At 37.2% G+C, this 24,179-nt stretch overlaps 1 protein-coding gene across 3 annotated transcripts in view; it reads left to right on the plus strand.

The window, feature by feature from the left end:
• SUCLG2 (succinate-CoA ligase GDP-forming beta subunit) overlaps positions 1 to 24,179 on the plus strand; it is an 82,289-nt gene that overhangs the window by 15,417 nt on the left and 42,693 nt on the right. For all 3 annotated transcript variants that reach the window (XM_031056383.1, XM_031056384.1, XM_014306723.2), the window contains exons 2-8: positions 9,594 to 9,693; positions 9,813 to 9,903; positions 14,868 to 15,020; positions 15,982 to 16,071; positions 18,500 to 18,596; positions 21,903 to 22,064; positions 23,463 to 23,605. In XM_031056383.1, coding sequence (XP_030912243.1) covers positions 9,594 to 9,693; positions 9,813 to 9,903; positions 14,868 to 15,020; positions 15,982 to 16,071; positions 18,500 to 18,596; positions 21,903 to 22,064; positions 23,463 to 23,605 — 836 coding nt within the window. The remainder of the gene's footprint in view (positions 1 to 9,593; positions 9,694 to 9,812; positions 9,904 to 14,867; positions 15,021 to 15,981; positions 16,072 to 18,499; positions 18,597 to 21,902; positions 22,065 to 23,462; positions 23,606 to 24,179) is intronic.

The raw sequence follows: 24,179 nt of genomic DNA on the forward strand, positions 1-24,179 counted from the left end.
ACAGACAAAGAAAAAATAGATTGTGTTAAAGAAATGCACAAGAAGAAAATAGGAATGGTTTAGATTCATGTAGGTTTGTTTCCTAGAAGAAAAAAATCTTAGTTGTGATCTTTGAGGCATGCACTGTGATCGATTGTAACCTCCAGTGGCTGGCATGGACCAGAAGTGTGTGAATGGGAAAAAGGCTGAGGAAGTGCTTGGAGCATCCTAGACATATGCAGACATTCCAAAGCATAATTTCCTTCATATCATTCCAAGCCTATGTATTTTTATGGGCTTTTTTTTAGTGCCTAAAAATTAGAAAATAACTTTTAATTGTTGTTTATGAAGCACCATATGGCTGTCTGAAATTTTGGCTTCTTGTGGAATGAGGAAAATTAAATTAATAGGAAATCACACTCAGAAATCTATTATTAACTTAATGGAGCTAACAGCTTGTCCAGTGTCCTCATACAGATCATGTTGTAGCTGCATATAATAAAAAGCAAATCCTTATAAAACCACTGAGAAAATGAAGTGGCAGAGAGAGGCCAAGCCAAAAAGCTGCACGTGTTGGTACTGGGCATGGTCATGAATGGCTCAGCTAACAAGCTACTGGTGAAAATCAAGAATACAACATGTATTTTCACAGTTGCTTTACCATGTGTTTGAAATAATTAATATTTTCTTCTGGATGGTTTATGAATTAAAGGCTTATCTCAGGATAAAAATCTCTGGCCTCATTTTTTATTTTCATCTTTCAAGTAGAAACTTGTTTAGTCCACCCGACTTAGTTGTTCAAAGTTCTGTGCTTTTTTTTGTTTTGTGGCTTTACATTCAATAAGTAATGGGAACACTTTCAACCTAATTTTTTTTCTCTCTTAACTTGTCCTAATAGGCAGCTAACCTGTGAAGTTTGCATTATCTTGCTTCCACCAAACATTCAAAATTGAAAGCTCTTAATACAATGATGTGAAAAAAGAATACATCACAATATAAAAATTACCAAGCTCTTAAAAGCACAGCGGGACTTTTTTTCCCTCCTTATCTGGAACATTCCCTAAATTGCCTTTCTTCAACATTTTTGTAAAGTGTCTGCAGATGATGTGATACTATAAAAAAAAATCACAACAGAAAAGAAATCTAGAAAAAAATAGCCAAAATATTTTTTTTCTTAGAAGGCTGATATTGGCAGGGATGCACTGTTGGGGATGTGTTCTGGATGGGTTTTATGTTGAATGTCTTGGCTGTATGTGTGAGAAGGAATTGTATAGGCTGGGTAATTTTATAAAGCTGTAAAAGGAGCTTTGTTCAGGTAATACAGATTTGAAACTGTGTTCTAAACAATTTTTTTCAGCATTGAATCTAAATTAACCAGTGTATCATTGATCAGTGAGATGGCCTTTTTATGGAGTAATTAAGTCTGAAATATTGAATTAGATATTAAAGATTCTTCTAATAGGTCTGCTCTTAACCTTTTTCCGCTATTAGATTATTTTGGCAATTGCTTATATTTCACATATGTGATGAGAAAACAAAAACAAGAGGAGGTTGTGGGGAGGTGAAAGTCAGGTATTTTGGGTTAGTTTTGGCAGGGGGTGGCAAATCAGTGTCTTGCTTCAAAATCAGGGCAAGGAGTCAAGGGCATATGTAGAATAACAGCTCCAAAGTAATACTTTTCAACTTTCTTTAGCACTACTGAGGCAGACATAAATTCTTCACTGTGATCATTTTCCCGTCCAGATGTTTCTCAGATAATGACCAGTCTAGCATGATTCTCTTCAGAGGTTCAATACATTATTTCAGCAATACATTGAAAACTTTGTACTTAATTCCACTGAATAAGTTGGATAATGAATCAGGCTACTGGAGGACATTTCAATCCTACTGGGCTTGGCTCAGATCAAAATGCTGCTAGATTTGCTATTCTTTTGTATGTTTCTGGTTTTGGATGTGGATTGATTTATTTATGGTCTAAAGAGCAAAATGTTTGATATCCAGTGCAACCCTACACAATGAAACAAAAGCTAAGGGATACAAGGCTAAGAGCTAGAGCAGAATTGTATAACAAGAACTGTCTCTGGGAGAGAAATGTTAATTTTGCTAAAAATGTAAATTTTCAGCTGAGAGCTGTTCTGTATTTTCATTGCTTTGGGTAAAAATGCAAGCTGTATGTATGTTTGGAGCTTCATTAAGAAGTTCTTCATGAAATGTGTCAAAGTCCCACTGAGGGAAATATTTATGCAGGCACCCAAATGCCAAGCTGGCATCAGTGTGTGCTTAGAATTAAGCAGATAACTACCTGTTAGGTGAAAGAATCTATAAATTGTTGTAAAGAGGAGAAATGACCACTGTGGTGGTGAGTAAAGAGGTGAGGTGCCTTGAAGTGCCCATGCATGCACATGGGCACCTGTCAGGTCACTTTGTCCCAGCTTTTACAAGGTAGCAAGAGAAGATGAAACCCTTTGAAGGAATTTAGTCCTGGCCTAGTATTGGGAGCCTTGCAGAAACTGGGTCTAAAGTTGATGCCCACTGAGATTTCTCCCTCTGAGCCTGTGGCCTGTTCTCTCACTTCCCAAGCTGTTGGTTTTCCAGCCTCCACTGTGTGATGTCCTCCACATTTTTTTAAGCTCTGGCTTCCATTTTAATGCTTATTTTTAAGGATCCTTCTGGGCATAGCAGGCCTGTGTAAAAAGACTCTGCTTGGCAAAGGGCTAAGTATCAAGTCTCTGTTTGAACAGGGTTCACCTGTCACATTATGGATCTGTTAACACTTCTGAAGTAGCAGCGGTAACATTGCAGTTGTCTTTATTCTCTGCATATTTTCAGATATGAAAGAGAGAAAGTTTAGATTTTGTGTCAGGAAAGAATTCCTTACCATCAGGGAGGTGATGCACGGGAATAAGTGTCCAAGGCCAGGCTGGACAAGGCTTGGAGCAACCTGGGATGGTGGAAGGTGTCCCTGCCATGGGAGGGGTTGGAACGAGATGGGCTTTGAGGTCCTTTCCAAGCCAAACCATTTGTGATTCTACAATTCATATTAACAATCCATATTAACTTGCTTTTTTACCATGTGAACTGCCTGGTTTCTTGCTTAGTTTTTTTAATTTTGTGCTTCATTTTTGAGACAATCTCCAACTACAACAACTCCTTTATGATTGAAAGTGAAGTGTGAGAAAAACTAATATGTGTGCCTTGGTTTATGTATTCTACACTACATACAGTTTTTTTCAAAATCATCTCTGCAGTTCAATAATGGATAAAAGAATTAGAATCAGTCAGAGGAGGCTTTGTGTCTTTTTTTGCCTTACATATAATCAGAAAGAATGAAATTTTGAACACGTTCCAGGAAAGCAGGTGTGTGTATTGTTGCAGCAAGGGGAGAGAACAGTGTTTGTTCCTAATGGCTGCTTGACTTCAACACTACAGATTGCATAGAGCCTGTTCCCTGAACTGTATTAAAACAAATTGTGTTATGCTATTCAGTCAAGAATTTAAGGCACAGTTGATCTGCCTAAGTCTGCTAACTTCAAAATATATTTTACTGGGGGGGTGGGGGGGGGAGCAAAAAAAGGTTTGCATGTTATTTTGGCAAGGAAAACTTCAAATCCTTATCAGCTTTAAAAGGTAATTATTTTTTTAAATTTTTTTTGTAATTTAAGGAAAGAGGAAGGATAGAGAGAAATGTCTTGATAAGAATCTGTTCGAACTAACAAATTTTTGAATGAAAGTTTTAGAAATCAAGTCTTGTGATTTATTTATGTATTTAATACTTACAAGGAAAGCGCATGATTTTGCATGCCCAGGTTTCTCAGTGCTTAACAGGGTATCCTGAGAAGCTTCCATGGTGGTATTGTCAGATAGATCATTGGGATTGTGACTAATACAGAAGGAAAATCTTCTTTGCTTGCTTTTGCAACCTCTTGAAATGAAATCATCTGAAGAGGAGAAAAATAATACTGGCTTGGGCATGATATAAAGGATATTTTGAAGTCTAAAAGTAGCAAGAATGGACCTACTGGGTATAATGAAGAAAGAACCCTGGATCCCTTTGCATGGATTTTTCTATTTTTGTTCAGTATTTACTATTTATATGCTGCAGGATGCCAGGATGACTGCAGGTTACAGAAACTGCCTTTCTCTGATTTGCCCATAGAATGGATGTTGCTTTAGAGCTGGCAGAAAAAGCTTTTTCTCTCTTGTCAGTGAACTTCAGTGCTCTTCCACAAAAGAACAAACTTGTTCCTTTCTTGATTGAGTTTCAAACCACATCTGCACTCAAGTTTGTAAGCAAATGTGAAAATAGCCATTTTTCTAAGCCCTTTGTCTATTACAGAGGAAATTTATGTAAAAAATAATGAGAAGTTAGGTTGAAAAAAGAAGCTGTTAAAAGTTGAAAAATATCAGGAGTAAGATATCCCATGGAGTTTGAATCAAGCACATACAATGAACAGTTTCAATATGAGAACTGTTTCTTTTGGATCCCTGCCTCAGTGTGCATATTTTTCCATGCATTATAGTGGTGCTGCTGGATCTAGTGAGGCTCCCTTTGCTGTATAATTAATTTATCAGGTTTAACTTATATGTAGGATATATGAATACTTGATTACTTTTACTCTGAGAGGGTTTAAGACTGCACTATTGAGAGTGAGCTTTAGCTTAGCTGATTTTATCTAGCCTTAAAATTTTTATCACTGGTGAAGTGTGTAGTAATGGCTATGAAAGCAATTAATAATAGTAGTGACAGAATCAAGAGACTGACTAATTTATCATTATAGATTTTAATGAGGCCTATAATCTAGCAATAAATATACAATATATTCAAAAGTATGGAATTATAAAAAGGATGATTTATTTAACTTTAATTCTAAACTAGTCTGCAAACCAAAGGTTGTAGAAAGTGGGCTTGTAAGAACATAATTCTTTTTGGTGTTATGGAGCAGAAGGATGAAAATAACAGAGGAAGAGAGTTTAAATTAAAATCAAAGGGAGGGAAAAATCTTTGTTTATCTCCATTCAAAAGGCCTTTAAGCACAATAGTTTTGTAGGTGTGGGAGGTACCTTGTGGACAGCTTCTTTTTCATCTCAGTCTGCTCACTTGGCAGAGCCTGGGAGCTGCCTTGGATGCTGCATCCCTGCAGCTCTCAGAAGATGGGCAGCAGTGGAAGTGGCAGCAATACTTGGGAAAAGCTGTCTCAGATTTCAGACCAAGTTGGTGTAAAGAGGCCCAAAAGTGAAAAGTTATTACAACAAATTTAAGATTCAGTGTTCAGTGTGGAAACTAAGCTTAGTTACTGGGTTAAAAGTGAAAATAATTTAGGTGTCATTGCTTAATTGGATAGTTTAGCCTTAAAAAACCTTGTATAGGAAGATAGTTAGCCATTTTGTAGCTTGTTAGTAGAATGCTGTAGAACTCGAGACTGTCCTGACTTTGTCTGCGCTGTGACCATGATTTGCTCTCATCTGCTTTGCAGTGTGTGCTAAGCTCATTCTGAGAGAGATCAGGGCACATTCCAGGGACAATTTGCTGCTGCTGCAGTGCTTACATTGGATCAGGGGTTCGCAGTGAACCCTTCTATGCTCAGCTGCTTTACACTGGGGTAAAAATACACTGATGTCATGGTGGAATGGGTTCTGCATTTTTAAAAAGGCCCAGACAGTAATTAATTTATACAGAGCCCCTGCAGATAGAGAAGCCAGACCACTGAAAGTCTCATGGTGAGACAGAAATTTGATTAGGAATTCATGTGAGACCTCCTCCCTTTGTCCCAAGCTCTAATTCTGTAGTGTGGGAGGTCTTGTCAAAGTAGTCCTGAGTTCCCTCTGGTAGAAAGCCTTTTGTTCATGAGCTGTTCCCATACATCTCGTGTTCTTTACGGCAGTTTATTTTTGATAAGCTACAGCACATTTTAATGTAATTGTTAACATGCCTAATTTGCAGCCACACAGTCGTATCAATAATAATGGAAAGTTGTTCACAGGTGATAAATTAGCATAGCATATAACCAGCAGAACTCTGCTTCTCACTATATTGTTTCACGATCAAGAATTCAGTAGTTAAATATACACAGCAGTGGGCTGAGAACAAGCTGTTCATTTTTGCTGCAAGCAGTACCAGTGGACCAGAGTAATCATAGCTCCCAAAAGCAGGACTGATTTTATTGATTTTAAATAGGCTTTCATTACAGCACTGAGCTTATTCCAATTGCAAGGAGTATCACTGCTGTTTGTATTCACAGTGCTGGCTGAGGGAAGGAGAGGTTTTGTTGGATGCCATGTAGAGGCTCTTTGTCCCTCAGTGTTCTATTCTGCCCTCCTGAAATACCTGAATTTATTATAGAAAAATAAGTACTCAAGGCTTTTTTCCTGTGGTTAAAGCTTTTTTAGATACATAGAGCCAGACCCAGTTCTGGAATTTTGAATTCTGAGTATTCTTCTGAGGAGTCAAGGTCTTGCTTATTTATTGGCATTTGACTTGGGGACCAGCTGTATTTTGGTTCCATTTTTTTTTAATGATTCTTTAGAAATCATGGAATCACTTTGCTTGGAAATGATGCCAAGATCACCAGATCCACCCATTTAACCCAATACTGCCCAGTCCAGCCCTTAAACCCATCTCTAACACCACACCTGCACCTCTGTCTTTTTCCATAGATTAATGTAAAAAAGACAAATAAGAGAGCTGCTCAGTCTGAGATATTAATGTATTCAGGTTATAATTAGTGAAGAACACATGCTGTTACCAGCAATGTGTCATTAATCTGCATGGAGCAGTTTGCAGCTATTTGTTGCTAAATTAGTGGCACTTCAAAGCTGTCGGGTTTTTGTATTGTTTCTAATGATAAAAAAAATATAAATCTGTGGCTAAAAATCCACATATGCACACTTAAGAAGCAGGCTGGTTTGTTATTTGGTTTTCTTTGGAGTTTTTGTGTTTGTTTTTGTGTTTTAATTTGCACCAGGCTGGTCAGTCAATGGCCATACACAGAAGTTGGTTGAAGCCTTAATGCTGTTGAAAATGTTGTACTGTACTTTAAGGTGGTGTAAAGGCATGTTGTTTCTGATAGGTTTTAATCAAATCCTTTGTGTTTAACTACAGAATTCTGCTTAAACATTTTTTCCAGTGTTACTAGAACAGTTTGGAAGGGTATTAATAGAAATTAGTTGCACCTTTCTGGTTTTAATGGGTTTAATACTGACTTAAGGTATGGGTTTTTTTTTTTTTCCTTAAACCTGGAGGTGAATTACTTCAAATATTCTAGCTAACCCCACATTTTTGTTTTGGCATAGTCTTTCATTACATAATTTGTGAATTCAGGCAGGAACAAAGAAAAACTTTGTGAGCATTTCTAGAAATCAACTTTTTAAATAAGTTGGTGACATTAAGTAGTGAATCTGCTTGGTAAGTACTGATTGATCAAGCATAGTTACTGTAAAACGAGATCTGGATGGTTGATTTAATTTTAGACAGTTTGGGCAAATAATTATGGAATTAAATTGCTTCCTGTTGGTTTCCTGCAGGGCATGAAGAACCTGCTGTACTGTGCTCTGCTGAGCTGCTGCATTGATTAGTTCTTCAGGTCTAATCTTTACTAGGCTGTGCTCACTTTCGTGTCTGTTTATGGGTTTGATAGTTGTTTTTCTGAAGTTACTCTATTTCCTTGATAGTCCTCTGGTGGATTATAAAAATGTACACATTAATTCCTTTCTCTAGCTTCATTTGTTGGAGCCCAGTGGAGATAATTGGTGCTCATGGAAGGTTGGGAATGAGGGAGATGATCACTCCCAGAACTGATACCACCCATCACTGACAATCAAAGCTCACATTGTTGGGATGGCTGGAAGCTAAAATTGATTTAATTAAATGCTTACAGCATCTCTTAACAATACCATATTAGATTCTTTATCACAGCAGCTGCTGTGATTTTTAGAGTTTGCTTGTGCAGGTTGAAAAGTGATTTATAGTTTTAATTCATCTTAATTTGTGTGCTTACGAAACATTTTAGATAAAACTTTTTGTTGCATTTAAATTTCCTTGTTATCTGCCCGGCAATGGCATGAGTAATAGGGAGCCCAGAACATGAATATATTGGAATGCATGAAATATTTTCAAGGAGAATGCTTTTAAAGTTCAGAGTGATATATGTCAAATGTTACTGAATGGATAAGCATGTGGAGAGATTTTAGCCTCCAGAAGCTTAGAAATTAAGCATTTGTTTGTACAGTATCTGTGTTAAAAATAATTATTAATAATAATAGTAATAGTAACTACTACTATGTTAAAACCTGTGTTAAAAATAATTATTAATAATAATAGTAATAGTAACAACTGCTATGTTAAAGTACAATACCTGTGTTAAATAGAATATTTGTTTCATATTTATACTATTCTGAGGTTCAATTTTTTTTTTGTAGCTGCTGAAATTTATTGCACAGGCACTTTGGAATGATGCTGTGTCAGAGCTTGCCTGCACCAAGAACTGCTGCACTTCTAAACTTATATTTAATAATCTTTAAAATGTTTTTACAGCCTAGAAAGCCTGTATGTGTTTGATTGAAAGTATCTGTATCCTCTGTGCCAATTAAACAGTAGATTTGTGAATTTAACCACAAATTCTCATGTTTTCTTGATACTTAGATAAAATATTATTGTCTGAGGTATGACCTAATCCAAACACCACTGAAATCAGAGATTTCCACAGACTGCAGGAGAGGGTAACAATGACCCTTTTACAGGATCACTTAGTGATCTGGTAATATTAGGATCTCAGACTTTGCAAAGCAGCCAGCACTGTTATGATAAATGTGCCAAGTGGCAGTAGCTGGTGTTAATAAACATCTTAAAGGCACGTGGGAGGTGTTCATGGTTCAGGAATTTTGCTGTGATCTGGAGCTGCAGAGATGATGACTGATGGTTTGGTTGGTTGTTTTCCCTTTTCCCCCCGTTTGACTCTGTAAGGATGTCAGGATTGCTTTTGTTTGGAATGTAGGATGTGGTGCAGTTGCTTTTGTCACTGTTTTGCTGCTCTTTTGTTTTTCTCAGACTGTCACACTCAAATTGCCAGAGATCCAGGTGATGCCTCACAGACAGATGAAATGTTTTCATTTCACAGCTCCTGCCCCTGCTCTGCACTCACCTGTCCTTTGGACACTGGGATTTCTTCTTTAAGAACCACATCCATGCATTTCCTTCCATGTGTTCAGAGCAAGGAATGGAACTTATTTCCCTTGATGAGCTTGTTTTGTTGTGTATTCAAGACAAAATGTGATCTGATTTATGTTTAAAAACCATGCCAGTGTGTGAGCCATGGAGCTGGGCTGGTTGTGTGTGTGGTTTGTTGTGCAGGCCATGGAGCATTAACAGCTTGGTTCTGATCTCCACAATGACTTCTTTATCCATCTGATAAGCTGTGTATGCCTTATATTCCTTGAACAATTCTTTTTTGGCAAGGTTCTTTTATAGAAGTGATGAATTTACTCTTCTTTTATTGCTCACTAGTTATAAACAACTTCTTGTTGGTTTAAGAGTCCAATCTGGAAATACTTTTTGATCTCATAATAACAAGCTCAATAATTGACAAACCACAGAATTGCAATGTGTTTTTCTTTTACAGAGGCAAAGGAAATTGTTCTGAAGGCACAGATTCTGGCTGGAGGGAGAGGGAAAGGTATCTTCAATAGTGGATTGAAAGGAGGAGTTCATCTAACTAAAGAGTAAGTACTTTCAATTGAAAAAAAATTGCTTCTTGTATAATATTTAGGCTGTTTACAATAGCTATGGACTGTTTCTTTTAATATTTTTCAGTAAACTAACATTTTTGCTTTGTTTGTAGCCCTAAGACTGTTGAACAGCTTGCTAAACAGATGATTGGGTACAATCTGTCAACCAAGCAAACTCCAAAGGATGGTGTGACAGTTAAAAAGGTAAGATTTTGGCCTCTTGAAATTTGAAAACTATGTTCAGCTGCAATTTTGCATTAATAAGCTGGGATGTACGACATAGATTTTTTTCAATCCTTCTCCAATTCCTGATTGATTACATCTAATTGATTAAAAAAAAAGAAAATGTTACTTCTTCAATTTGTATATATATTTTGTTCATCAATTTTGCCATACCCACTGATGGAAATTGTTTTCTCAATGAATATTGAAAGGAATCCTTTGTCATAGGCTTATCTTCCAACAAATAATTTCTAAATGGTGATACAGCTGCACTGTAGCATTAGCTGTACACACTTACTGACATTCTGCTTACAGAAACAGTAGATACATGGTTCCCTTTAGTAATAAAATTATCTGTATTTCAGTCGCCCTTAGGTTTGGGAAAGTCTTAAGAGAGTGACAGATGAATCACAGAATGGTTTGAGTTGAAAGGAATCTTTACAATTCCTTCAGTCCAAACCCCTGCAATGAGCAGATGCATCTTCGGTCAGATCAGACTGTTCAAAGCCCCATCCAACCTGGCCTTGAATGTTTCCATGGTTGGGGCATCCGCCCTGCTCTGGGCAACCTGTGCCAGTGCCTCACCATCCTCATTGTAAAAAAATTCTTTCTTATGTGTAGTCAAATCTGTCTTTAGTTTAGAATCACCTTGACTTATTGCAACAGGCCCTATTAAAAAGTTTGTCCCTATCTATATTGTATGCTCGCTTTAAGTATTCAAATGTTTGCATGAGATTTTTTCTCAATTGAAAAAAGCATCTGAACTCTCTTCTTATTGCACATACGGACTAAAATATGTTCATGGTAGTGGTTGAGGTACCAGATAACCATGGGAGTTCATTTTCCAATGATGGTGCTTCCTGCAAGGCACCAAGATTCACTTCAACATAAATTATTTGCTCTGTATTGGCCTAAATAAGGGAAGCAAAGATTCAGCAAGAGCTTCCTTCAAATTAGTAAAATTCTTTGAGTCAGGAAATCCTGGCAATTGCCTATCTGCTGGATCTGGTTTTATCTCTTGCTTTGTTTGACTGAGCAAGAATCCTCATACAGGTAAGTAGTCAAGAGCCACACTCTGTCTGATGCCAGGAAATAATTTGGCATGAGCTGAAGGAGCTGCAGTTCACATTTAATATCCTGTGAACAGCTTGGTGTGTTAGCATAGAAGGGGAAGGAACACCTGTCTGGAAAGATCCTGTCTAATGAGGGTGGAGGAAGGAGTTCAGGCAGTTCTTCTCTTGGGGAGCAAGGAGAGCAGATTTCCATCCACTCCTCAGAGCTGTTCTTAAAAAGAATACTATATATTAAAAAAGGAGACTCAGTATTACCATTAAGGCATGTCTGTCAGAGATCCTGATGATACTAAGGATATAAGACAGGATGTACCTTTTCCATATTAAGGCGCTCTGCTTGGGAAAATTAGTATTGTAAAGGCAGCTTTCCTTTATAAGTTCTTTGTTTTTATTCTTTTGCCCTAGTTGGCCTGCCTTGAATACATCCATACAGGAAATTCTACTTTTTTGTCCAAGTGCAAACCTGTTCATCATTGACAGATTCAGTTCTGAAACAGAAGCTTCTAATTTTCTTTGGAATTGATAGAAATGGAAGAAGGAAATGGGTGTTGGGGGTGGTTTTGACATGGATTATTCAAAGGATTTATATTAGGATGACTTTTGTGCCATGTAGCTATAGAATATTTTAACCTGTGGTTTCTTTCTCCCCCTCCACATGTTTGTGTGAATGAACAATGGGCAGATCAAGCAGCTGGGGCAGAGGTGAAGTTTGAGGTGAAATTTGCACTACTGAGCTTCAGATATTTATTTTGGTGGTACAGGATTGTGCACAGCGTTGAGAGACTGTGTATTTTTCATTTGCTATACAGTTCCAGGGAAAGTGGTATTTTAATGCTGATCCGTGAGAAACCAATGTGATGCTTTTCACTGGGAGAAGCTGATGATTTGCTCATAGACTTTCATCCTGATTACAGAGTTGGCTTTTGAAAGTATGTTGGCTTTCAACTAGTACATTTTATATTTTTTGGTATTAAGTTCTTGATTCTTAGTAATTAATGCTAAGAGCATACACCCTGCTTTAAATTAATTCAGTTTGTCCAATGTTATGCTTATTACATAGTGGAGAAAGCATGTTTAAAATTATGCTCTACTTCATCAAAAAACTGTTTCCCAGCAGAATTATGTCTGTTTTAAAAGAATTTCTCATTTACAAAGTTAGCTCACGTTGGGATATTAAAGGTAGTTAGAGGAGCTGAGGCACTCAGGTTTGTGGTGTCAGGACTACAAAATCAAACACTGACATTTTAATCAAGGGGCAAACTACAGTAATATTATTAAACATATAAATTTAGCTAAGTCTGAGATATCATTTAATGCAGTGGGAATGTAATGCACTGAAAATGCCAGGCAGGCTCTTTGGGCTTGCTAAGGGCAGTGGGGAAGGTGAGAACAAATCACTGGCATTTTTCTATTTCAAGGCAAGTACTTTCTCTCTGCATGTATGGAAGCGTACTACATGTACTTAAGGAAAATTGCATTTCAGGAAGAAAAGGATTTGGGCTTTTTAAACTTTTCAGTCTTCTGGAAAGTTTGAGTGGTTTAAAATACTCCTATGTTTAAAAAAAAGAAGGTAATAAGCATTTTTCAGAAGGAAAATATTTATTATGTCACTTTCTGTGAGGCAATAAATGAGCTAGTGTCAAGTCAGGGAGTGGAAGTCACGTACCTTTTACATCTATTTGTAAGGAAGGTATAAAAGGGAGAAATTTTCTACAATTAGAATAATTATGAAACAGAAAATGATGGTTTCAGCTTTCTTTCTCAGCTTGTGCACCTGCTGCAGAATTTAAAGTGTGTTTGTGCCTCTTCAGATTGATGTTTCTCAAATTAATAGCAATCTCTTCAATTCCCTCATAACTTGGAACCTGTTTTGTGAGTTTACATAAAACCCTCTTATGGCATTTGGAATTTGGAGAGCCTGGCTATCTGTGATGACAGTCTTCTCTTATCATGACAACCTGAGAATTCTCTACCTGTGTTTTTCTCTCCAAGCAATAACAGAATGAACATTTTGCATATTTGATTCTGTTTGAGAAAAGCTGTTAGAGTTACCCTCATGACATTAGATGTGTGACTTAAACTTTTAGGTAAAGATTTGTTACAGAGAAAGCAAGCTTGAAGTTGTCAGGAAGTTTTAATGAAAACTGATTTTTCCTCAGGACATTTTAAATATAAATATGATATGGTAAACAGATAATGATGTGTCATATTCTTTATCAAAAGCAAAACAGACAAAATGTGAGAAGAGTCAACAGTCTGTAGATTCAATTTCACTGTTCTTAACTGTTCATCAATGTGTTTGCATTAGTTCTGTTGTGTGAGTGATAGGTAGACTTAAATGATATTTAAAGACCTGGAACACCAATTTCCTTGACTTTGCTCTGCATCAAATGGGAAGGATGGTGAAGGAAAGTTATTTTGTTGGGAGGAACGAGAGATATTTCACAATCTGACAATTTTTGTTCTAAGGTTGCCTACTGCAAAGTAGACTCTCAGTAGTTTTGTGAATTAAGACAGAGAAGTATCTGATGATGTTGACATTGTTAATTAGCAACAGTGAGGACAATCACTCAGGCTGGAAGTCTCAGTTGAAGATACCTGATTTAATAATGTTACTTCCACCTGCTGTGCCTGCAAATGTATTCCTCAAAACTTGTAGAGTGTATTCCCATCCCAAGTCTGGCCCTGACCCTGAGCTCTGTGGAAACTGAACAGCTCTGACAAGATCCAGTAGGACCAGTTGGTTTTATCTGACTTATGTCTAAAGCAACTGACTCACATTTTTCAGATACATTGATGCAGGATATGTAAGAAGGTGAAAACATGGATGCAGGTAAAAATAGTAGCAAATCAAGGATGCTTTCCCTACCCTTGCTTGTTAATTTGACAAAGCTTGGCAGGTAGCCAAGCTATGTCTCTGAAGTTGTCTTTTAGCATCCCTCTGTAGTAGACTAAAATAGGCAGATGCTTTTAAGTAGTAGAGTAGTTTTGTGCATTCTTGGTTCTCTCCTTCACCCTGCTTTCTTTACTTTCCTTTTGAACAGTTGTTTATTTGAACTATTCCTTTACATCCCCCTATGTTGTGTGAATAAAGAGAGGTAAAAGTAGAAGGAAACAAAATTACTATAAAGCAAATTTCTTCCAAGTCAAAAGCACTATAAAGAAATTTCATCTTTCCTTCAATTCTGGGCACTGATGGCTTTATTTGATTTCTTGTTTCTTACATTTTCCCCCCTCTTCTCTAATACCTACTGCCTGGCAGAAAGTCCCTACATTCTTTCTTATGTACTCTGGAACAGACTCTCAGAAATGTGACTTGGGTGAAAGTATAGTGCATCTTTCTTGTTTATAGTCCTTGAACTATGAAAACCCAGAAATACTCATTTGATGGAGCACCTTGTGCCAGGTAGGCAAAGTTTTAGGGCTGCAGGTACAAAAATGCCTCTTGGATCTGCTGACTGAGAGAATGAATTTCTCCTTGTGCTATATTCAGTGATGATCATTGTCCGCAGTCATTGTTCAAAACTGTCACTTCAGAAACAGACCTTGCTAGAAAGATGTTGCCATTTAATCATTCTTAATTATTTTAATACTTGAGAAGTGATTTTCCTGATTTCTACCACTTCCATTGAAAGATGGGAATTAGTAGCTCTCTTAAGGAAGAATATAATTCTAATTAAATCGCAGAGGTGGCCACTTCACTTTCAGATTGAAAAAGGGAAAAAGGTCCCAGGGTTGTAATAGTGCAGGAAAAGCAGTGAAAGCAATGCTTCTCTTCAGGGTAGCAAGTATCAAACTGCTGCATTTTGAGGCAAAGCAGAAGGACCAGTCAGAGCCACTAATGTTTTCTTTTCTACCCTCTCTGCATTTTAGGTGATGGTTGCAGAAGCACTGGATATTTCCAGAGAAACATACTTTGCAATTCTGATGGACAGAGCCTGCAATGGACCTGTCATGGTTGGCAGTCCACAAGGTGGTGTGGACATAGAAGAAGTTGCAGTAACTAGCCCAGAACTTATCTTTAAGGTATTGGAATAATGTTCTGCAATAACATTTTTCTCTGTCAGTTATCCAAAAGAATATTTTTTCCCCTTTCTCCTCCCATTTTTCCTTCTTCCCTGCAAAAAGGAGACAGGAAGGACCATAAAAATAGTGTTTCATCAAATACAGGATCATACTTGTCATCTGGTAAATGAAGCATATTTAACATCTGATTTTACTAGAATTTTTCAATTAGAAAAAGATCTTAAACCTGGCTGTTATGTGATATGTTAAACTTAATATCTGAAATGTTTTATGAGTGAGTTTTACTTTCAGGAAGGTACACTGTTTTTTCACAGGTGGGTTGGTGCCAATATGCTTATTGTTTCTGTGGCTGTTTTTCTCTAATTGACAGAGTTGTTAATTATTTTTTTGTACCTGCAAGACTTTTGCATCTGAAATACAACTGTTGTAATTGCTTTCTTAATGTTGACTACACTGAAGTATTTTTTAAGTTACTGTGGCATGATAATGAGTAGACAAGCTATTCAGCTGAGAAAATAATTGATACTATCAAGTATAATTATTCCAATAAATGTAAAAATATTTAATGTGCACTTAAAAATCATATAAACTTCACAGTGTTACTGGGCAGTGACACTCATTGCCTTCAAAATATTCCAGAATATGTCATAAAAATTAACAGACTAAATATTCGTCAATGCCATCTGTACAGTAATTAAAAGTGAAAACTGGTGTCACATTCTCTTGTCAGCATGCCACCCTGAAGAATTATATATTTTTTGGAAGGACTGTTTCATAGTCAGTGTGGTAATTATAACATCCCCTATAGGCAGCTGCTATAGCCTCAGTCTCGGGGAGCCTTGGCAAACAGCCAGGCTTTAATTACTAATTTGCACATGTACACTAAGTGTTTTCCTTTTGAAGCTATAAACCTCCATTCTGATTGAATATTTAGTTATGTTCATGCATGTTACTGTTGCAGGAGGAAATAGATATTTTTGAAGGCATAAAGGATCATCAGGCTTTGCAGATGGCAAATAATTTGGGATTCCAAGGACCTTTGCAGCAGCAGGTAACTTGACTCCACTCCCTGGCTTTAGGCTGAGGGCTTTTTAGCCCAGCTCTATGTTAAATGTTTTCCAATAGGAAAGGCCACTTGGAAAGGCCAAGTGTCCATTAAGTCAGGGTCATTTTGACATTCTAAATACTAAATTGCACTACGTAATTGTCATTAGGCTTTAGCATTTTGAATAAGCTCTTTCTGGTTTTAAAGTGTGAGTCCCCTGTCTTTGAAGGAGTTGATGGCAACATGCTGTTCCACCATGTGGGATTCCTTTGTTTCCACTGGAATTCCACTGGAGCTCTGTGACTGCTATGGGTAGAGCTGGTTTTGAAAATTGGCCCTTGAAATAAGGAGAAATAAATGTGTATCTGGCTTTGTGATTGAACCTTTTAATTTTTTTTTATTTTTCAACTCAAAAACAGAAGGCTGACAGCATGTTGTATTTTCAGTATCTCTTTTCTGTACCTATGTATTTTGAATATATATTTGCCTTTGTGCATCATTTTGGAGAGAAGAGAAGAGAGCTCATTTAAGCTGGCCTGGGTTTTTTTCTGTAGTATGAAACTCATTTTTGTAGAACTCCTTTATTTTTAATTCAGCAGTTTTAGTTCTTTTCTATCCTAACATGCAATTAACAAATGCATAATGATTAAGTTGATTAACACACATTTGAAGATTTAGCTGTATATATAATGAGGAGAAATGATTATGTAGAACCTTTCAACCCTTGAAGAGTTCTGGTACTTAATAATTAGCAGCAAATATGTATGGACTTTTAAACAACACATTTAAATAATGCTGCAGGAAGGCATTTCTTCCCTCATGTAGTCAACTAAAAGGAATTTACTGAAGCATAGGGACATACTTTTTATCCAGACAAATCCTGGTATTTACTTATACATTCTCTAGTTCTAGGCTGGGATTTTCTGCTTGAAGAGGCTCAGTTCTTATAGACCCTGAGAAAGGGAAGCGTTGACATTAAGCTGCCTGATTCAGAGAGGTGCTGAAAGATGGAGCAGCCTTTAATAAAAGTGGAGTGATTCTGGTGTTCTGGTGCCATTGCAGCAGAGCACTGTGGCAACAGCAGCTTTCCAGGTGGCCCAGAGCCAATGTGGGGGTCATGGTGGGGCTGCCTCCCCAGTGTCCCTGCTGAGAGTTCCCCCCTGTGCTCTCGGGGTGCTTTGTGAGGGTTTGTGCCAAGGAAGCTGCTGCACATTTACAACTGATGGGTTTTTTTAAAGTCAAACCCACTGAGAATCCTTTGGTAACTCTTGAGGAGGGCAGGCTTCCTAAGGAATCTGTGCTGCTTCCCAACTGTGACTCTTTATAGAATCTTATCACAGAATCACCGAGTGGTTTAGGTTGGAAGGGACCTTAAAGAACATCCAGTGTCAACCACCCTGCCCTGGGCAGGGGCACTTCCCCTGGATCAGGTCACTCAAAGCCCCATCCAGCCCAGCCTGGAACATTTCCAGGAATGGGGACTCCATAGCCTCTCTGGGCAGAACTGGGATTGGGGTTGAGTCTTTCCACTTGTAATGTTTCCTTTTGCATGACTGACCTCATAGGAAAAAGCTGACTTATGCTTTCTTTGTTCTAATTCATTTCACTTATCAGGAGTGGTCCCAAGTATTTTTGGGTTGTGTACTTCAGTTAGCTGATCAGTAATGAGAGGGAAAAAATTGAGTGGCTCTTTATTAGTGCACTTCATCTGCAAACTTATTTCAGCTAATAGGTTCACAGTGTGTAATGAACCGAAGGGATTTTTTAATACACATTCATGTTGCTGGTTTTAAGTAGTTCTATTAGCGGAAAAATATTAAAAGAACAAAAGACTTGGAAATTAGTAGTCAGTGGTGATCTTTTCAGCCACGGAATCAGGCATGGGGATAGATGGTGAGGAGTAGTAGGGAGCAAGCAAGAGTGTCATGTAATGAGTAAACAAGCATGCTTCAGATGTGAGTTCTTCAAGAAAAATTTTTCAGACTGATGCAGGAGGAAGAAATAGATATTTTTGGTGAAGTCACCAGAGTGCACAAACTACTTTGTGGTTTCTGACTTTAGACTGATTAATGTGAATGCAACTCAGATCTTAGTGTACCAGAGAACATTTCATTATGCTGGTGCCTTCAGTCACTTCCCAAATTAAACTTTTCATAGTAATTGCACTGTCTATTTTGCAGAAAATCTCCAGTTCTTGTAGTCTTTAAATGCACATTTACTAAATCTTGAACAGTATCATAACAGTGATATGCATTATAACAGTGTAAGAGACTATATGAATATGGTTAAGAAAACAGAAATAAAAGCAGTAATTATCTAGAATTACTGTGCAATGTAATACTTTAAAAATAATCGATAATGGTCTACCTTTGCCTTGAAAACATGAACTTTTATTTTTCTGTGTGGTAATTGTAAATCGTTTGATCACATTTAGGCAGCAGATCAAATTAAGAAGCTGTATAATCTTTTCTTGAAAATTGATGCCACTCAGGTTGAAGTCAATCCCTTTGGTGAAACTCCAGAAGGGCAAGGTAAGAAATTGAAGGAAACAAATGAATGCATTATAATTCTTTATTTATGCAAACTATAAATTAAATTGCATAGAAGGATGTAGCAGCAGCTTTGCATTAATTTCATTTTGTAATGTAATTTAAACAATATTCATAAATATTCCCTTGGCAGATTTTGTGTTTCAATGCCTTTTGTTGTTTCATCCAAATACTGGAAGTATTGGCTTCTACATGTTCTGCTTGGTGAGAGACAGCAACGTTTTTTGCTCTTCTGCTCATGTTCAAAGTTGGGGTTTTCGTGGTTTTGTTTTGTGGAGGTTTTTTGGGATTTTTTGTGTGTGTTGATGCTGCTAGAATTACTGAGATTGTGTGGAAAGAAACTTGTTCTTTTATGACTGCAATCATAGGGATAATTAAAATTTTAAAGTGCATGACTCTGCAGTCTACTAGAGCACAGGACAAATTTCAGCTGAAGCAGACACTTGGCCACATCCTTTGGGAAGAAAAAGGGTCCTGCACCATGACTACAGGGCTGAGGAGGTGTAGGGTAAAACTGAGGAGCTGAATTAGCTCTCACCTCATTGTAACAGTTGGTATTCCAGCTGAAACCTTTCCTTCCATTTGGTATTTTTGTCCAAGTAACCTGGACAAAGGTGAAGAGCAGAGGAACTAAAGGTGCCTGTGGGATAATAAAAAAGGGTAGGGCTGATCCAGGGGGATCACAGTTACCTTCTCACTGTTTCATTTCACTGAGTGCTGAAGGCTTATTTGGTGAGTACCAAGAGGAGAAATTGGTGTGCAAGAAGAGGCAAGTGAGGGAGAGGAGAGAAAGTAATGAGAGGAAATGAAATGTGGTCCTTGAAGATTGGAAAGAGCCATGGTGGCACTCACTTTGCATCCTTGCTGGGGGTGGCTCTGTGGAAATAAAGATTTGGATAAGTTACCAAGTTAGCTCTCCTGGAATGGCTGTGCATATTTAGTGAGAAGGGCTTAATCTGAGGCACGGTAGGAGTTTTGTGCTGTTTTCTCTGAGGTTTTTCCCCATGTGGTTTGCATCCAGGAAGCTGAGGAGCAGAAACAGAGTGGGTTTCAAGCTGTGAAAGGCTTCTTGCTCACAGAAATGCACAGGAGTCTTCCTGTGCTTGTTCCTTTTTTGCTAGCAGTTTCTCCATCTGAAATGTCTTTAAAGAAGAATAAAGATAAAACAAATGGAAGAACATTTGAGTAGCTTAATGCAGCTCTTCCTAATGATAAAATAGAAGTCTCTGTATGAAGCCCATGATTCTTGTCAAAGTAATAGATAAGATGGATTTACTTCTTGCTGTGTTTTGTCTTTATCACTTGTGTGGATTTCCATCAGGTTGTATGTGTTTCCTTGTTTAATATCCTAGCAAATTATTTGTTAACACTGGGTTAACAATGGGTCAGAAGCCTGAAACTTCCCCTTTTTTTTGTTGTTTGTTTTTGTTTTGTTTGCTCTCAGTGTAAACTGTTGAATTGGCAAACGACAAAAATCCTACACTGGTAACAAAAACAACAAGTACTTCATGAATATAAGTGTTGGAGCATTCTTTGATATTTGTTTGGAAGAAAAATCCATTTGTATAATCTATCATACATGTAACAATGCGCTTTTGATAGTGAAAATGGTTTGATAAATATTAATACATGTTTTTGCTTCTATTTGTACATCATGGCCTTTGTTAAAGATGAATGTTCAGTGGAAATGAGTTTCTATTAATGTGACATGGAGGATGTTTGTGTGTAAGGTAACTCTGAAACTGCAGTTATACTGTAGCTTTGACTGGGTTTAGCAAATTTAAGCACCTGAAAGCTTGAAAAGGAAAATATATCTTATTTCATTGCTAAAAAATTAATTAAAGCAGCTCTAGTGCACTAGAAGCATATTAGGGATTGCAGATATTTCTGCGTTTTGGCACATTCTCACATGATGATTGACCAGGTAAGATCTGGACTCTTCCAAGAGATTTATTATGCACACTCATGAATAATTTTCTGAAACTGCAGTCACTGAAGTGAAATTTGATAGCTTTAATTTAATCTGTTATCAGTTCCAAGTGAAATATTAAAAAATAAAAAAAAATCAACATCAAAAAACCAAAACAAGAGAACTCAATGCAAATCAAGATATACAGCTGAGACTCTCCTACTTGTGTAAATGTTTTATTTGCTGTTTCCTTAGCTATTTTTTTCCTAAGTTAAGGAACTGTATATTGAACAGAGTTACATTTCCAGCAGACTAAAATTGTCCTCTTAATTGTCATTGACCTCCAGATGTATGCAATGCTCAAGAACACGTGCACAGGTACCATGGGCATGTCCCAGTGGCAATGTGAATAAAAAACATCAGCAGACAGAAAAACTATTAGATTTTTGTGGACACAGCATTTAAAGGCACTTAGATTTGATTGGTTTGTCTTGAGAAATCAATTATGCTTAAGTCAGTAATTATAATCTGAACATAGTACAAGGGAAATTACTTGCATAGTAATATGATAACTATAGAGTCTTACATTTGCTTAGAACATTTTAATCTAATGAGGCATTTGCCTATGCAAACCCATAGAAATAATGAGTCAGGAAATAGGCAAATAGCACTCTACAGGCATTTCTGTTGCTGCTGTGTTTATGTCAATACTGGGGCTGCTAGCCAGTCCTTTGTATCTTTTATTTCATGCAGTCAGATTTAGCAACTTCTTAATTTGTTTTTATAACCATAGTGAATGTTGATATCGATGAGACGGTTTGTATTTCCTTTCCTAATTTTCTTTATTTAAAAGTAACATTTTGGTCATTTTTAACATATTTAGTTTCAGGTTTTTTAAGCTCTTTAATGAAATAATGCATATATAGTTAATAACATCAGAAATTCAAAACATGGCTAAGGAAAGCATTTTGTGTTGCTCAACTCTGAATGACTGCATGGCTTTGAGTTGGTGTTACATGTTTTATCTGTTATTCTTTCAAAATATGCAGGGTAAACTCTTCTGTGTCATTGCTGCAGCCCACCTGTCCAAATGACAAAAACTGCCCTCACAACATACAGGAGCTTTGCAGCAAACACAGAAAATCTTCCTGTGTGCTGTGGAGATCTTGCTGTGCCTTTTCTCAGCAGAGGATTTATGGAGAACCTGTCCTTTCCTGCTAGACTCAGTGCTGGAGCTTCAGCTGCCCGTGTTGGAGGCAGCATCATTCCCAAATTCCCAAAGCAGCCTCCCCTTGCTGCTGGAGGAGCTGCAATATTTCAGAAGCTCTGGTTGACTGTAAACTCTAAATTCCTGGGTGTTGTTTTATTCTCTCCTCCAGTTGTTTGCTTCGATGCCAAGATAAACTTTGATGACAACGCAGAATTTAGGCAAAAAGAAATATTTGCCATGGATGACAAGTCTGAAAATGAGCCCATAGAGAATGAAGCTGCCAAATATGACTTAAAATATATAGGACTGGATGGAAACATTGCTTGCTTTGGTAAGAACAAATACATCCAAAAGACATTTGAAAACAAATTTACACTTGTTCAGTGTAGAGACTTTGTTTACATCTGACATTCAGGTCACCCTTTACAGAATTTCAGTTTGTTTTACTGAGTGTTTCTGCAGTTTTTGTCTGTCCTTCCACGAGTTCTTGCAGGAATGAAACTGAAATTGTGTGCAAACTGTGCTGATGGCCATAGCACACAAGCAGTGGTGTCAGAGAGAAGGCAGGCTAAGCCTTAAAAACTCAATTTCTGACTTTTTAACCTGATGTAATTGGTCTTTCCAGTAATTAAAACAAAACAAAAAAAAGTCATCAGAACCTAATAATTAATTAAAAAAAATAAGAGTGTGTTACTTAAAAGGCACTTGAAAAGTATGTTTGTATAAATGTGCTATTCCCAGTTTCAATTGAATATTAAACTCCATTTCCCTTTAAGGAAAGCTGCTAAAGGACCTGCTTGGAAATGGCAGTTTTTTTATTTTCCTGAAGTTTCTGTAGAACAGAAATTACTCTGCTGTTTAGAAGAGATAAGTAGAAAAATCAGCTGTGCTCTAAATAATTTTCATTTGGTACAAATTCTTTTAGCCAATACAACATTTTATTATTAATCTAATTGAATTAGGTAATTTTTTTTGACTTGGTGAGAAAATGCCCAACATTTATATTGGCTGAGATATATTGGCAAATCTAGAAGATTCTGATAATGTGTTGCAGTTGATTCAGTAAGCAGCAGTGAGACTTCAATCTCAATTTAAAAAACAACCAAAAGATCTCAAAACCCAAATAATGATTTCCAACATTATGTTATTTTTTTAGTGATCTGTATTCTGGGTGACACAGGAGCATTTGTCCAATAGGAGCAACATAAAGGGGACACATAATTCTCATCACTATTCCCAGTTTAGATCTTCCTGTCCATGGAAATGCTTCTAGACTAGTGCAAATCTGAAATAAGATGTTTCAGGAACATCTGAGGTCTGTCCCCAAAACTGAGTTATCTGTGATGCAGTAATACAAAGCATCCACTGCTATTAGAGTGATGGGAGAGGAGCTTAAAGGGTCAATTTGTTCTTCACTACTCCCAGAAGTTTTTATGTCTCTTTATTTTTAATAAAATCAGAAGGTTCTGCATTGCTACAATTATTATTCCAGTGCTCATACACGTTTAAAGGAAGGTGAACATCTAACCCCTAAAAATACTTAATGTTTGTGTGTTTTCACCAGATTTTGAATTATTTGTTGCATTGGATATCCTTGAATAGCTACTAGTATTTAGAAATAGCTGTGTAACATTTTGAGCCATGTTTTGGGGTTGTGCTGATACATTTGAAGCCTTTTCACAAATCTCATCTATGTGAATTATAAGCACTGTCATGTTTGCAATTACAGTCAATGGAGCTGGACTGGCAATGGCAACATGTGATATAATATCCCTGAACGGTGGAAAGCCAGCCAACTTCTTGGATCTGGGTGGAGGTGTGAAGGAAGCACAAGTCTATCAAGCATTCAAACTGCTGACTGCTGATCCAAAGGTAAAAATGTTGGGTTTGGACTGGGAGCTTCCCTGTGCAGCTGCAGGGCTGAGTAGGACCATGAATAGTGCACAGAAAAACCCAGATCATGGTGAGAACACTGAGGGTGAGTTCCTAATGGGCTGATCTGGGAGGAAAATTAATTCAATATAAACCACTGGACAGACTTTTCAGCTCCTGATCCATACTCAGGTTTGCTGGTGAGTTGTGAGTGGGAACTTTCTCAAGGCAGTTCAGCACAGGAGTGCAGGTGTGCTATGCTGGGCATTGCAGTGCTGAACTCAGAGCACCTCACTCCTGAAATGGAGTTTGTGAGACTTAGATGTTTAAAATAGCATTCCTAATAGTGTAGTAACACAATAGACTGAGGAGAAAAATGGGAAATTTAAGCAAATAGCTAATTCCAAGAGCTGATTTGTACTCTTTTAAACTCAAGGTTTCTAAAATATCAGACTCTGCACTGCAGGATAATCTGTATTTAATTAACGTTCCCAGGCTGGAATCATAGCCTGGAATGTTCTGACACTTCCTTTTGCAGATGGAGCTGCAGTTGCTCTTTTCTTTTTTGAACAAG

Source organism: Geospiza fortis, unplaced genomic scaffold (genome assembly GCF_000277835.1).
Source record: "Geospiza fortis unplaced genomic scaffold, GeoFor_1.0 scaffold70, whole genome shotgun sequence".
Lineage (NCBI taxonomy): Eukaryota > Metazoa > Chordata > Aves > Passeriformes > Thraupidae > Geospiza > Geospiza fortis.